Here is a 15,424-nt window from a genome sequence, read left to right as displayed (position 1 = left end):
TCTGGGCCTATATAAACCAGGCCTGGCCCAAGACCATATATAATATTATTTTACTTTGGCTCATCCACGTAAGACTCCCAATACTTGAGTCTGGTCACCCATAGGTTCGTGCAACCATCCCATGGGTAGAGCAAAGGACTGAGTCTGTGACATGAAGCAGTCGGTTAAATCTAGAGTTTAATTCTAACCAACCTATGTAGAGCGATTCCATATGGTTAAATTATCAAATATGCCTAATATATATATATATATATATATATATATATATATATATATATTGGCGCTAATTTAATGGTACACTTAAATTGGCTTGGGCTTGGTTACACAGAAGGTAAGTGGGCTTGGATTGGGTATGGCTCAACTCCAAGTCACTGTTACAATAATTATGGAAACCCATAGACATATATATACATTAAACAATGACGCAAATTAAAAAAATGCATCACTAGCAATTGTTTCATATTTGCTACTTTTTAGATGACATTAATTGTATATATTCGATGATTTTAACTGTCGAATATGCATAACTAATATATAATAAATATTTGATGGTGCATGAGTGAAAATTCTATAGATGAGATCTTATTCATTTTAAATAAAATTAAAATTATATATAACATAAAAACAATTTAGATGAATTTTATAAATTGACGGACATAATGACCCCTTAGAAAAAGAATCGTCTCCTCATCTCAAACAAGCTCGAGTAGTCCACATCAATTAAATACTGTCTCCTCGTCCGAAACAGGCAACCCAACCTATTAACTCTTCCTTGATAGAGAAAAGAAATCTGTATACCCCCAGAGCTCCACAACTACCGTAAACCAATTTTAATGACACAAATACCGAAAGAAAGTGACACATCATTATTTTGCATTTTGTGAGTTTCTCTTTCCTGACTAAGTTTTAAGTTTATTTTGAAGAACAATTCTCAAAATACTTTACTTCTATTTTGGCGTGCAAAACCACCCACCTGGCGAGTGACCGGATCCGTTCCCTACCAGAGATAAATTGCTCCGCGGTACACAGGATTAGGGACTAACCCATTGTAATAGTTCTAAAGAGAAGAGAGAGATTATTATTTAAAAAATAATAATATTTTCGTTTTTAAGAGTTAGAGGAAAGGGAGGAGAAGACTGGGAGACGAGAAAAAAAGACGGAATCGACCTCGAGGCGCTGGTTCGTGTCGGATAGGCTGCGGATATAAATAGTGGATAAATATTTTTATCGAGCTTCCTCTATCCGCTGTTTCTTTCTCGACTGGTTTGTTCTCCTTTGTCCCGGTCCTAGGGTTCGTCTTCTTGCTTCGGGAGTGTTGCAAGAGAGGCGATTCCAGCTACTATTCGCTGTTCCCTTCTCTTATACTCGATTTGTCGTTCTCGAATTCGGCGGGCTTTGGAGTGGCAGAGTTTATTCTCGATTCCGCGTCGGATCGATCTCTGGCGATCGTTTCCGGCGAATGGGAGCTCAGTCACAGGTGCGCCTTTGACGTTTCGATAGGCGTTGCGGCAAATGCTCTCGATCTTAGTGTTCTTTTGGGCTCGTTTTCGTTTGAATTCGGTTTCTGATTGTTTGTGTTTCGTATTTCTTTAGTTTCACTTTATTTCAGCTCATAGATGTCAAACTGCGAAGCGAAGATGGAAGAGATGAGCTGGACGATCTTGATTTGATCGAGAATTATTGCATTTACTTACAAGAAGAATATTCGTATCTTTAATTCATTTAGCGTTCAGAGGTGCACGCTTATTGGTCGCCTGACTTGAATAGAAAAGTATATTCTTAGAATCGAAGCTGCATCCTAAACTTTCTATATCTTGTTTTAAAATTTTCAGTAGTTGGTAGAGATTCTTCTTGATAGGTGATGGTAGGTAGAAGGAGATTAAAAGAGGTTGTTAGATTTAGACTTTTGCTTTTCTGGAGGAGTTTTTTTTTAATCTTTCTTTGACAGCTACTATTCGACATGCGGTTTTCATCATTAGCTTTCTTGGATGATGTTCTGTGAGTTAAAGAAGCTAGTGTTACTTTATTCTAGATTTGTTGGATGTAGACCATCTAGTTTTTGGGAGATAGGATTAAATTAGTTAGAAAAAAACGGATGATTATTATATCAAGATGTTTATTAGATCTGTTATTAGTTCTCTGGAAAGCCAAGAAGGATATAGGAATAAACTACAACCTGTTCCTGCTTCTGATAGTAAGTCAACTGCCCTGCCTTAATTTATATCCCTCGTGTTTACTGAAGTTCTTCTACATGGCTTAGGTGATGACTTTAATCTAAGACGGAAAGAAACTCAAAAGGCAAGGGCTCAGCCTTGCCCTGGTGTCCGCTACCGTGAGAAGGTGATTCTCCCAATTTATTTGAGAGAGGACGAGACAACAATTTAATGTATTAAGGTTAATGTAGATGAAAAGCAATATCAAAGGGACTCTTAATCTTCTCAGGATTGACTAATAGGAAGATATTTTAGTGCCAACATGAAGTATAATCAATTGTTACACATACTCTAATAAGAATCCAGAATGATCGAAGTGAATTATTTTAAGTTAGGGCTGTATCTGAAAGGATGCACATGACCTTATTTTAGGATTTAGACTAATAAGAAGCAGCATTAATGATGTCAAAAATTATAGTAAATTTATGGTCTTAAAAGTTTAAGGGATATAGTAATATCTGAATTGCATAAATATACACTCAAGATTTAGATTATTCTGGTTATCTGATTTGCCCAGCAATACCCTCATTGAACGCTTGGTTTAGGTGCAGAATACCCCCTGGTGGTAGTATAAATTATGTCTAGACTTTTAAGAGCAGCATTAGCTTTTCTCTTTGCTGACAAAGAGTTCAAAGGAACATACAATTTATAAATCTTCTTAGGGTTTTTGTTGTACTATACTTGGTGTTGGAAGTTAGTCTGGATATCCACATCTACATCGTTGAATTTAATAAATCATCTTCCTTATCTTGTAGTCCTGTTTTGCAAATTTCTTATGATTTTTCTGATATTAAAGTTGCTGACTGTGGTGCTGAATTAACCATGTTTACTTACAAGCACTTAAGCTGAAAGCTATTTTCCCATACATACATTCATTAATTTCTGTGGTGTTGCTTTGAAAACTTTGTAAACATTTACCATACAAGTTCTGCAACTCCAGAGGCATTGTAATTTAACTGTCCACCATTTCTGCATCTAAGAATCAAAAAATTCCTATACCCATAAAATTGTACGCTTCCCTGACACTTTTATTCAGAATTAACTCTGAAGATGGTTTCTGAACTTTCTTATTTCTCTGGCATCCCTCATATTGCTATAAGGCCTGATGAGAACATATCCATCAGAAAGCAATAAGGCCCAATTAGAGTAGATCAACATGTGTGCGGCAAGTCTAGCTTAGGAGTCTGTTGATGTTATTGGATGGGGCAATTCACCTATAAGAAAAAATATGCTAACATCTTTCATTATGGTTTTAATGTCTAAAAGTTATTCATAATCTTATCACCTTAGGGATATGGCTTCCTCTATAATCTCAATCCTTTCTAATTTTCTGAGGCCTTTATGTCCTTATTCACTGGAAGGAGCCATAATTCTGTCTGAACTCAAAGTGTGTAGCTATTCCGTGGACTGACATCATAGTACACTATTATTATGTATGGCAGGTTTCACTAGTATGCAGGCATTTCATCGTGAGCTGTGGAGTGATGCCCCTTGTAGCTATAAGCTACCAATACCTCTGTATTGTATTTGTTGTTTTGTACTCATGTCCTGAGCTTGTACTTAAAGAAAGAGATGCAGAAGTCTGATCATCATAATCAGAATGTAACTTCACCAACAGGATTCTTCCAACAATCTGTTCATCTTACAAGTAGCAGACATTCTCAAACATCAACAGGGCAGCATTCTTCTCCTACTGTACTTCCAGAGAAAAGAAGCAAGGGAAAATCACTGGACCAGAATGTTGCCGACGTTACCAGTAAAGACTTGGAATTGAGGGCAACAGAGCACAAAATTGATATAGGAGATGAGAAGTCTGATTTATTAGGCTATGATGTTTTCTCTGGGAAGCTAGTTTATGATAAGAAAAGAATAATTACTACTAGTTCAGATGAGCAATCTGGGTCAGGATCTGGTAACAAGGACAGTTTTGATGCAAGACTCACAAGCAAAAATCTGATATGGGGTTGTCATATGCTGAGCCTTGACGATGTCATATCTGTAAGTTATTTGAGTATTAAAGTCAAAAATTTAGCTGAATCTGTTTTTACAGTAAGAGTCTAACTGAGGCCCTATAATCCTGTTCTAAACTATCTGGCAGGTATCATACAGTTCTGCCCTCCAACAATTCACTGTGCATGCATACCCTGTTAGGAAGAGGTCATGTGGACTTCTTTGTTTCAGAAAGCCCCAAAGAATTCGAAACGACTTCCATTTCTTGGCTTCTACTTCACAAGAAGCCCTTATGTGGGTCAGTGGCTTTGCGGATCAGCAATGCTTTATAAATTTCTTACCTCACCCTCTGATGTCTAGTGAAAAGCAAACTTCTGATATCATAGCAAGTGAACCTCCCTTTGATCTATCACATATCAAATGTAAAACTCCACCGAAGATACTTGTCATATTGAATCCTCGATCTGGGCATGGCCGATCCAGTAAAGTCTTCCACAGCAAAGTTGAACCCATTTTTAAGGTACCTCCAATCTAGTAAATCTAATTGTCCTTCTCTTCAACTCAAATTTGGTAGGATGTTAAGAAGTTACTTTAGTTTCTTATCCTTGTTGCTATATCAATTTGTCATCCAGATGACGAAAAGTCTTGTTTCACTTTTATTAATGGATGCATGCTTTATGTTATTCCACATTAAAATTTAATATCATCAGAAAATTAATTTTACTCAAGCATGAGAATTATGCAAACAATAATACACCTATTATGGGAACGGTATGTAGGATTTCGAAGCAATTTATGCCGAAAATTGAAAGGTTTCTAATCCTCATGCATTGAGGATAAGGTCTAATTTTTTTCGCAGAATTATAGTATGGATGTTGAGCATGATGCTATAGGTTGTTCTAATGTTCAGGATTTAAAATGAGTGATTATGTAGCCATGTAGGTGGATTAAGAAACTTGAATCTGGCAATCTGGTTGGAAATTGACTCACTTGATTTTATTCAAAATGATCAATGGTTGTTTCTGCAATGGTGTATGCAGCGGAAAGTTAATTTGGTTATTCTCTCAGGCCTCGTTTACTTTATGAATAAAATCAATTCTAGAATAAATATTCCTCCTTATTATTTCCAAATTAAAATCTTTATTCTAAGAATAATTATTCTTATGTTTACATGTATTTTATAATAAGAGTATAATAATTACCTTTGATGTGATATAAAATAAAAAAAAGGAAAATAATATTATTTTTCATATAATTACCATGAATACCCTTTGATTTAATATAAAGTAGGTTAATGGGATAGATATCACGGGTAAATTAGTAAATATCTTAGTGTATGGTATAAGATATAATTTTGATGAATAGTGTTTGTATTTGAGAATATAGTTATTATAATGTTTAGCTGTTATTCTTGAATAAGGAGTTGTATTTCAGAATAAGAAAAAAAAATTGAAGTGAACAGAGGCTCAAGTCGGCAATTCATTGATCCCAACTCTAATATGTTAATTGCCTGCTACTGCAGGACTAGTGTGATGATCTAAACAGAAATAGCTTATTTCTTCTCTTCTTAACCTAATATGCTACACTAAATATTTTTGGGGCAGAATTTTGGTTCAATGATATCTGAGTTCAAACTAACAGGAAGATTGAAGTAAATCATTGTCATGTTAGAAAAGAATATCTCATCCCAAAATCAAAAGCCAGACAAACCAGCTAAGATACCAGATGAAAAGTAGAACTTTGTATCTCAGTAAAAGTTGATGCAAACTGAACTTGGAAAGTGACAATATAACAAAATTTGAGTGCTTTATACTACTTTTTATTCTCATTATGCCTTAGCAATCTATATCTCAACCGGTCATCTCAAAGGCAAAAGTTTATGCACTAGCATATTGCGCAAGAATTTCATCGCATAAAATTTTCATACACTGTTTATTTATATAGTTTTATTGGGAATCTTATATGACTGTTTGGAATTAGTTGGTTGATGTTCATTACTTCATTACATCAACAAAGAAGCTGTGCAGAAGAGTATGGAGGTTGGACATTTGGATGTTCTAGCTGTATTTTTGAAAGTCGTGCATCAATTTCTTTGCTAGATGGTAGTTGTGCCTTTATTAGTTATTCCTATTTGTTACACAAGTCCAGTCCTGTGACTTTTCGTTCAAGGAACCTGTAATTTTTGTGTTTACATGTTTAACTATTTTGGTTGGATAAAACTTTATAGATTGCCATTAGCATGCTGCTCCAGTGATGTATTATTCATTATATCTGTTATCTTTTGAGGTTGTTTATAAACATTTTATAAACTCGGACAGCTTGCAGGTTTTAAGATGGAAGTAGTTAATACTACATCTGCAGGTCATGCAAAAACTATTGCATCAACAGTTGATTACAGCACATGCCCTGATGGTAGATTGCTAGTTAATTTTCCCTTGTCTTGAACATTCTGAAGTTGTGATTTGGTAGCTTTACATAGTTCTCTACATATTTTTGTAGGAATTGTATGCGTTGGAGGTGATGGAATTATAAATGAGGTAAGCTCGTTGTTCCTTCCTGTTCTGTTTTCTTCAATTTATTATATGTTCCTGCTTAACCGACTTCTTGGACTGAAAGTTTGATTGTCGTTGTATCATATGTTCCTGCTGTAATTTACTTGACAGAGTTGCAAGAAAGCTTGTAGATCTCTTATAAAATAAGGAAAGTAGATAATTCTTGGTTTAAACAAAAACAGCATTGAGGAAGAGATTTACAAGTTGAATGCATCTATTCTTCTTCACAATGACCTATATAGTTCTACACTTCTACTGATAGTTTTTGTGTGGGGCCAGGTGGACTTTTCTAAGGCTTTTTCTTACTGATTCAGAGTTCAGTGGGTTAAGTGATAATGCAGGACTCATTTTAATGGATTCCAGAAGAAAAGGCTGAAAAATTAGGACATTATTATGTTGGTTGTTTTATCTCTACTGTTCATTACATACTCCATTTAGTTCTATGGTTTGAAATAATTATCAGGTTAAGCCATGATTAGATGATCCTCTGCACTACTTTGCCAAATGATTACTCCAAACTGACAACTATGCATACTTGAGCACCAAATGACGAGTCCTAGATAAAAAAATTGTGCACTTTTGAATTGCTTGCCGCAAATATAATCAATCACACAACATATTCTGATGCAAGTAATATTCAGTTCAATGTTGCAAACTTGACAGAGACCCGTCTTGATTTCCATGATGTTGTATATTAATTCTAGATTGATTGCTAGGGAGGGAAGAAGGATTGCTGATGATCTATATAGCAGAGCATCCATAGAGGGTGATCAATTGACCTCTTAGGTTGGACAACTTTTGGGGCCTCAGCCCGAGCCCATCAGTGGAGGCAAAAAGGTCCATCTTATGATGATGATGATGATTAAAAGTTTTGACACTTGCTTCTGTTATGGAACATTGCGAGAATACTCTGTGCTATTTTATTACACTGATTGATCATTTATGTTTATATGCTTTAAAGAAACAAAATTTTCTGATAGCACTTTGGGCAATTTTGTTAGGCTTAAAGTTCCCTTCAGAAATTCGCATGTACTTGAAGCATACAGTGTTCTTTGATATTGTTCACCACTATTAGTATTCCCATGTGTTATCCACATTGTCTTTGGGAAATGTTTTTCCTTTGCTGTTTATGACTCTAATTAGTAATGATTTTGTTAAATTTGATTCTCGTCTCATAACATAGCACATGGACCGTTCCTTCAGGTCTTCTATCAACGAGGAAATGTGACCTATTATTTGTCGACTATATCTTGTGATGTGATAGATGCTTATGATTTTGCAGGTACTTAATGGTCTTCTCAGTAGAGATGATCAGAAGGAAGCTATTTCCATTCCAATTGGGATAATTCCAGCTGGTTCTGACAATTCACTTGTCTGGACTGTCCTGGGTGTTAGAGATCCTGTTTCTGCTGCAATGGCTATTGTGAGGGTAATTACTATCTTATATGACAATCTCATTCATTATTAGTCGATGTAACTGCTAGAACCCAAGTTTTTTTTTTTTATCAACTTCTTGCTTCCTGTCCTTTCTGAATGTCTTCCTGCCTTCCTAATTATAAGTACCGGAGAACCTATTATCAGTGATGAACATGTCTTTATCATCAGGAATAGGGTGACGTGATATCTTTCGTTATCTGGTTGGACAGGTCTTCTTTGACAAATATTATCTGATGGGAATTAGGACTTTTTGGACACATTCAAGAACTCATTGGCTTTATTATTCTATTCTTTGACTGACATCATCTTTGTGTTTCGTTTTGTGATAAATCTCTTATTTGGCCTCTTTCAAATTGTATCTGTTCCTTTTTTCTGTTCCCATCTGTGATCTGATTTATTTGTTTTGCCATGACAGTTGTTTAGTCTATTCAAGTTTAGCATTTTGTCCATTCATCAGACTTTGTTACCATTATCTGTTACACTATCTACTTTTATTTGTGGTCACAGGGAGGGTTTACAGCAACAGATGTTTTAGCCGTTCGATGGATCCAGACTGAGATTATTCATTTTGGCACAACAGTTTCATACTTTGGTTTTCTTAGTGATGGTAACTTTCATTGTCATTGGTGTTTCTGCTGTATGTGATTTTGAGTGGTCTGCTTGCACTCGTCTGAATCATGAAATACTTTTCTGCGTCTGCAACTGCAAGTACAATGATTCTTATGATGTTCTGACAGGAGTGCTGCACATTTTAAGTTATTGATTTACATGTATTGACATTTCTTTTGTTGCAGTTCTGGAACTTTCAGAAAAATATCAGAAGCATTTTGGTCCTCTTCGGTACTTTATGGCTGGTTTCCTGAGATTTCTGTGCTTGCCAAAGTACAGTTTTGAGTTGGAATATCTTCCCATATTGAAGGATGTCGCAGGTGCTGAGAAGAAGGGCTTAGAAGAGAAGGAAAAAGCAGAATTACCAGACTACACTGACTTAACGCAGAGGTCGAGAGAAGAAAGCATTCCCCGAGCTTCTAGTTTATCCAATATTGATTCAATTATGTCTCCCAGAAGAATGTCAGTGGAAGAGTTGGATACAACAGGTAGCACACTGGCAAGCAATGAGCCATCTGAGTATGTACGAGGACTTGATCCAAAATCAAAGCGTCTGTCCTTGGGAAGAAGCAATATAATATCAGAACCAGAAGAAGTACTCCACCCCCAACCTCACCTTTCATCAAACCCTAACTGGCCAAGGACCAGATCAAAGTCAAGGACAGACAAAGCATGGGCTGGCTTGTCTGCTGCAAATGATTCCAGGTCTTCTTGGGCAGCCACATCATCCCATGAAAAAGAAGACATTTCTTCAACAGTGTCAGATCCTGGACCATTCTGGGATTCTGGACCAAGGTGGGATACTGAGCCAAAATGGGATATGGATCCTACTTGGGAAAGTGAAAATCCAATTGAGCTGACACGGCCACAAAATGAAATAGAACTTGGGATAAAGAGGGAACTTGTGCCGAGCTTAGATGAGAAGTGGGTAGTTAGGAAGGGACGCTTCCTTGGTATATTGGTTTGCAACCACTCATGCAAGACTGTGCAAAGTTTGAGCTCTCAGGTTGTGGCGCCAATGGCTGAACATGATGATAATAGTCTGGATTTGCTATTGATTGGTGGAAGTGGGAGAGTGAAATTGCTGAGATTTTTGGTCCTGCTGCAGTTTGGTAGGCATCTTTCTCTGCCCTTTGTGGAATATGTTAAGGTATGAGTTTTATGTCATTCAGTGTGAATTATCTATGCCAGATCGTTTCATGGTTTCATCTACCACTTGCATACCAGCTTTCATCTCTTAATATGGTGAGAAGACCGCAATCCACATTCACCTCAATTGTAGTGTCCCACATTTACACATTTCCGTGGCAAACTTATGATGAGAGTTGAGTCCTAAATCCTAATTATGCATCCAGATTGACGCTCTCTCATTGTTTAGTTCTTTCTCTATAACCTTACAGATTTCATTTAGTCATTTAATTATTCCTTTAACTGGCGAGTGCACCAATGAGTGTAATATCTAGTTTGCATGATTATTCTATTCTTCGTTTCCTTTCGCACAACTTGAAACTGTCAAGAGTTGCGTCAAATGACTCCCTTCACATGTTGCTATGGCAGGTGAAGTCAGTGAAGATTAGGGCAGGCCCAAACACTCATCACGGGTGTGGTATTGATGGTGAATTTCTTCGTGTTAAGGGACAAGTCCTCTGTTCTTTGTTACCCGAGCAGTGTAGACTAATTGGGCGGCCTGTCAAAGATCGTTTATAAGGTGCTGTAAATCTTCTACTTTTCAAAGGCATGTCTTCTGTTTTTCACTTCAAACAACTGACTGAAACATAGATGTAGCAGTGGGACGTACAAAAAAACATCTGTACTCTTGAGCAATTCAGTCAGACCAACCTTGTTCTGAGGACTGTGTATTTGACTGCTTGGAGAGAAAATGAGTGATGATCTCTTTCACCATTGTTGTACCACACTTGCTGTGAATGGCAGCTTGCTATTTTTTGCTGCAGGGTTTTGCGGTTCTTCGTTGGTATAACTCCGAGTTGATTTCTTAGTGTACACTTGTAGTAGCCACTTGAACTTTGGCAGTTGGATCACAAAATTCAATAGTCGTCCAAATTTAAGATCACAAAATGTCAAGAGTGTGGAAAATCCAGGTGGTGGCTTGAAAATACATATCTATAGCATGCTTTGATGATTTAAAATTCCTTATCGTTCATTTACATATTGTTTGGGATGCTGCATGCTTTATAATGGAATAAGAAATATATTGCTATACCTGGTGTGCATTCTATCTAGTATGCTGTAAGGCCTAATACGTTTGTGTCCATGTGTAGTTGTATGCATCCGTGAATTATTAAAAGGCGTTTGATATGTAGGTGGGTCTGTGTACGTGTATAACTACTCGTTATGAAACTCCCAATGTATCAAGGCTGCGTGTTTGCCCGTGCGTAACCTAAACCCACTGACATAACAATCCATGGGCTTCGCTTCATATTCCAGTGTCATGTCAGTATATTTGTTACGGAATGGACTGATATTAGTTTGGAATAGTCTCTTTAATGAATGCTGTGTCTATAGACTTGATTTTTTTTTAAAAAAAAAAAAGAAAACAGAACATTGGTATATGTCATAGAGCAGAAAGAATCGGTGATGATAATTAGCAGCCGACTCAACAAATTAAGTCTACGGCATATCCGGCTGCAGATATGTCCCGTGGAAACATCCTAGGGCCAACCAAACAAACAAGAACGTATATACTAAACGGCGCTTGTATGTATTGTCTGCCCACACTTATATAGTAGAACATTGTATGCCTCTCTGTCTATTATGACTCATTTCTTTAGATGATTAGCTCAGTCATCAACTTTACATATATCGGAGAAGTTTAGCGATTACCTTACCAATTCATATTATATTAAAAAAGAAAAGAAAAGAAAATTAGCATTCTTTGACAGTAAAAGTTTTCACCATTTTCTTGAAAAGAAAGGCAAACTACCATCATACACGAATAAACCGGAGAAACGACTCTTTTATTCTATTAGATTATTAAGAAGGCAAAGCTCATGTTATCCGCCGATAAATTAAAAACTTAGCAGTTGCAGTGGCAACCTCTCTCCTCTCCCAACCCCAAATACTCGCATTGCCCTCCTTTCCTACACCCACCATAGTGACACACATCTCTGCAAGCTTTATTCGCGTCCGGCTTCTCTGGATCGCACATATCAACCGGGATATCGCTGCAGCATCGTATACCCGACGGATAGTCCACCCAATCCGACCCTTATTCCAGCCAATATCCAAACCAAGTGAGAATTACCACCAATAAATATCATTTGAAGGAAGAAAATTTATTCTACTTACTAGATACCACCATGAGCATGAGAAGAGTTGTCACTCCCACGGATACGATTACTACTCTATCGCCCATATCGGAATGCACCTTGATCGAAGCTTTCTCTCTTCACTGTATTCTTTGCTAAGTTACTGGTTTTTGTATATGGTAAGAGTCCATGGCATTTATTATAAGTTTACTTACTAGTGGAGATATGGGGCATCTTATCATTAATTGAGGAGTGCGAATCTCTCATCATTGTTAATGGATTTGCTTGAATAGCAAAGGGCGGAGTAGTCCAGAGTCGGAACTTCGGATGATGGTAGTTAGGAAGTGGAAATGCCACCACTGCCATCTGTCAGTGATGGGATGCATGAGTAGTAGTCACTTGGAAAGAATTTTTCTTTTAAACTTGGAAAGAAATTAAGGTGGAATAGATTTGCTTCAAATAAAATATAAAATATTAAACCTAATGTTTATGAAGGAATTAAACTTTATAACTCCTAATCACCGAACTACTTTTTTTTTTTATTTCTAGGCTTTGATAAAACTTGCTACTTTTGCTTTCGAATTTATCCAGAACAGTTACAAACTGTTCTGAAATAACTGATGTGACAAAAGCAAAACTACAAAATTCTGCGGGTTCCCGTGGTAAAGTATTTTTAAATTTAAAGTTCAATTTAAATGTTTAGCAAAAAATAGTTTAGTTCGGATACACATAACATTGTGCGGGTTCAATTAATAAAATTTTAAATTTAAATTCCAGCAGAGGCATATAATAAATATGTTTAAGTTACAAATCATATAAAATCGTTGGAAAGTTTGATTGGGCTCAAACATCTCAATTTAGTCCTAGGCCCAACGAGTTGAAAAACTTTGACACAATTAAATGAGTCAATGTGTTATATCCCTTAACTAAATAGTTCATTTAATAGATAATGAAAATGCCCTTATCTTAATAGATGAACTATATATATATATATATATATATATTATTAAAAATTTCACTTTCTCGTAGGTGAGTGGGATGGGTCAACAACAGTCAACAGATATATAGCCATAAGGTGACCAAAACCCTAAAACAGAATCATAAATGCTAGCTTAACCATGAATGAGGACGATTGCACAAAAAGCTGGCCCCTACTACTACGTACAACGTTTCATTAATATAAATTCTGTCGTCTTGGATGCATCAAACCAAGCTCACACGCCCTCCAATAAAGAAGACCACATGCACCCTCTTTAATTGCATCTCCACGTAAGGAGGGATGAGAACGGTAACAACTTACATATATATATATATTCACCACTATTTTATAATAATTTAAACTATGATATTAATTTTAATATAATTGCCTTCAAGTTATATCTGTACCTATATATATATATATATATATATATATTAATCTAACTATAGGATGAGAAGGGTTGTCCCAGTGGTGCTGCATGGAGATGCATGGTGTATATATATATATTCTATAATTATTAGATTCTTTCCAAATATTGGTTTGTAAGTATATTATACAAGTCTTTACGTGTATGCAATGTAGTAGTACAGTGACTCTAATCACTCATGCACTCTATTTCATTATTAAAAGGAAGAAAGAAAGGGATACGTGAGTGCTTAATTAACATTGAACTGGGGATCATATGGTGAAAAAAAGAGTTGATGACACCCTTCACCACTATTACCCCCCAACTATTTCGTAATAGATGGACAAACTTTGTGCCATCAATTAAGTAATAAATTATATTTAATAACTTTGAGTACCCTTCGTACCATTGATGACCTTCATGATATCCCCCGTATGACACCACATTAACCTGCCCCATTAATGGAAAGTCCTAATTACCAGCCTAGAGGAAACCCTAGCTAGCTAATTACAATGCTTCAAAGTTGCACCACTCTTTAAAAAATAAATTAAAAAAAAAAAGTTGCACCACTCTTTGTAGATAGAAGGAAAAGAATATTTTTAAAGTCAATGTCGTTGTAAGGAATATGTGCTCTTAGAATAACCACAAGGACTACAATACCATTTTAGATGGCAAGTTGGTTTCTTCCCCCCCACACCACCTCATCCCATTCCACCACAGTTGGATTCTTTCATTTGTTCCTCCTTTTTCTTGTCCTCATTCTTTCTCTCTTCTCTTCTTTTCAACACATCTTATTTAAAACAGTCTCTATTTTTCTTTTATCATCATATTAATTTTTCTTACTTCTGATATTAGTTTCTTAATAACTCTATACACAACACCGACCTTAATACCCATAAGTATATTAACAAAAGAGAAAACTCACTGTGTTTGCGATGCAACCAACACTATATTATGCGACAATAATATCTATTATTTGTTACGTGAATTAAACATCTTTCTCTTTGGATGTGAAACGAGCGAAGGGGATGAATTCACCGGCGAGGAATTGCATGGGGGCCAGAAAGTCGTCGAGTAGGGCGAGGCATCTACCTGTCAATGTCGGCGTTTTGGAGTTCAAATCGGTGATAAACAATCGGCACGACAGACGAGGAGGGCTCGATTAGTTTTTTTGTTATTGTTTTTGTGCATGTCATAATTTCTTAACTTCAAAAAATGGCCCCATTTGGTTGCACGGCTATTTGCAAATAGTGAAGCCACGTGGCTCAGCTCAATGCTTTAGTTTATTTGTGTTTCTTGAAAGAGTTTTAAGAGGTAAAATCCATTTTGATTCCCTTCTATATCTAAGTTTTATGAATAATATCTAAATTTATATATATTTGATGTCTGATTTGGTTTGTATTCTAATTTTATATTTTAGTATTAATACGTTATTAAATAAATATTTATTATTCTAACATTGCATTTTACTTTTAATTTTCTCAATATTATTCCGAGTTAATTTCATCAAAATTTTAATTATACTTAATTTGGTCTTAAACTCACATTTTTCTTCTCATTTTATTTAACATCTCCTATCCATTCTCACTCGTGCACATTATTTTTCAACTTGTGGGCACCCAAACCTTGTTACAAATACCACCACCGCGCAACACGCGAGGTGGAAAATGAGAGATAGTAAAAGGTAAAAAAACAACTAGATAAAAGGTAAAAAAGAGAGTAGTAATAACAAGGTGACAAAGATGATGTGATGTTTGACTTAGATGTGATAAATTGCTTAGCTAGAAATTAAAGAGTTTTAACTCATGTTGGTTTTTAAGCATTAACCTCTATTTAGATGAATATAACCTGCTTGACAAGGTAATAGTGTAATATAATAGAAGATGATAGCCAACTAATTAAGCTAAAATAACAAGTTAAAAGGAATATATTATGAGACATATAATAAAAGATTCTCCAAGATTCTTTTATTATACCAAATCTCCAACGTAAGAAGTAAGAAGAGAGAGATT

The 15,424-nt window shown here is 35.9% G+C and overlaps 1 protein-coding gene across 4 annotated transcripts; it reads left to right on the top strand.

Annotated features, from left to right (window-relative positions):
* The first annotated feature begins 1,116 nt into the window (after window positions 1–1,116).
* LOC140767140 (sphingoid long-chain bases kinase 1-like) lies at window positions 1,117–10,962 on the top strand. Of its 4 annotated transcripts, none has more exons than XM_073106948.1 (10): window positions 1,119–1,477; window positions 3,656–4,211; window positions 4,312–4,683; window positions 6,482–6,575; window positions 6,663–6,700; window positions 7,998–8,144; window positions 8,660–8,759; window positions 8,947–9,911; window positions 10,319–10,469; window positions 10,550–10,962. In XM_073106948.1, the coding sequence occupies exons 2-9, from the start codon at window positions 3,786–3,788 to the stop codon at window positions 10,466–10,468; spliced, it is 2,292 nt and encodes a 763-aa protein (XP_072963049.1). In that variant the 5' UTR covers window positions 1,119–1,477; window positions 3,656–3,785; the 3' UTR covers window position 10,469; window positions 10,550–10,962. The 4 variants fall into 4 exon arrangements, with proteins under 4 accessions (XP_072963051.1, XP_072963050.1, XP_072963049.1 ...); XM_073106947.1 differs by adding an exon at window positions 1,594–1,771 and having other exon boundaries at window positions 10,319–10,961; XM_073106950.1 differs by lacking the exon at window positions 10,550–10,962 and having other exon boundaries at window positions 1,117–1,477; window positions 8,947–9,873.
* The last annotated feature ends 4,462 nt before the right edge of the window (window positions 10,963–15,424 follow it).

Source organism: Typha angustifolia, chromosome 9, assembly GCF_048772165.1.
Source record: "Typha angustifolia cultivar Huaian chromosome 9, ASM4877216v1, whole genome shotgun sequence".
Classification (NCBI taxonomy): domain Eukaryota; kingdom Viridiplantae; phylum Streptophyta; class Magnoliopsida; order Poales; family Typhaceae; genus Typha; species Typha angustifolia.
This window is presented reverse-complemented; position numbering and strand designations above follow the sequence as displayed.

Bases quoted from the DNA above. Each gene is read 5' to 3' on its own strand.
- LOC140767140 (XM_073106948.1), top strand. From the start codon at position 3,786: ATGCAGAAGTCTGATCATCATAATCAGAATGTAACTTCACCAACAGGA. The intron at 4,212-4,311 runs GTAAGTTATTTG...ACTATCTGGCAG, and splicing joins GCCTTGACGATGTCATATCT to GTATCATACAGTTCTGCCCT. The intron at 6,576-6,662 runs GTAGATTGCTAG...ATATTTTTGTAG, and splicing joins TTACAGCACATGCCCTGATG to GAATTGTATGCGTTGGAGGT.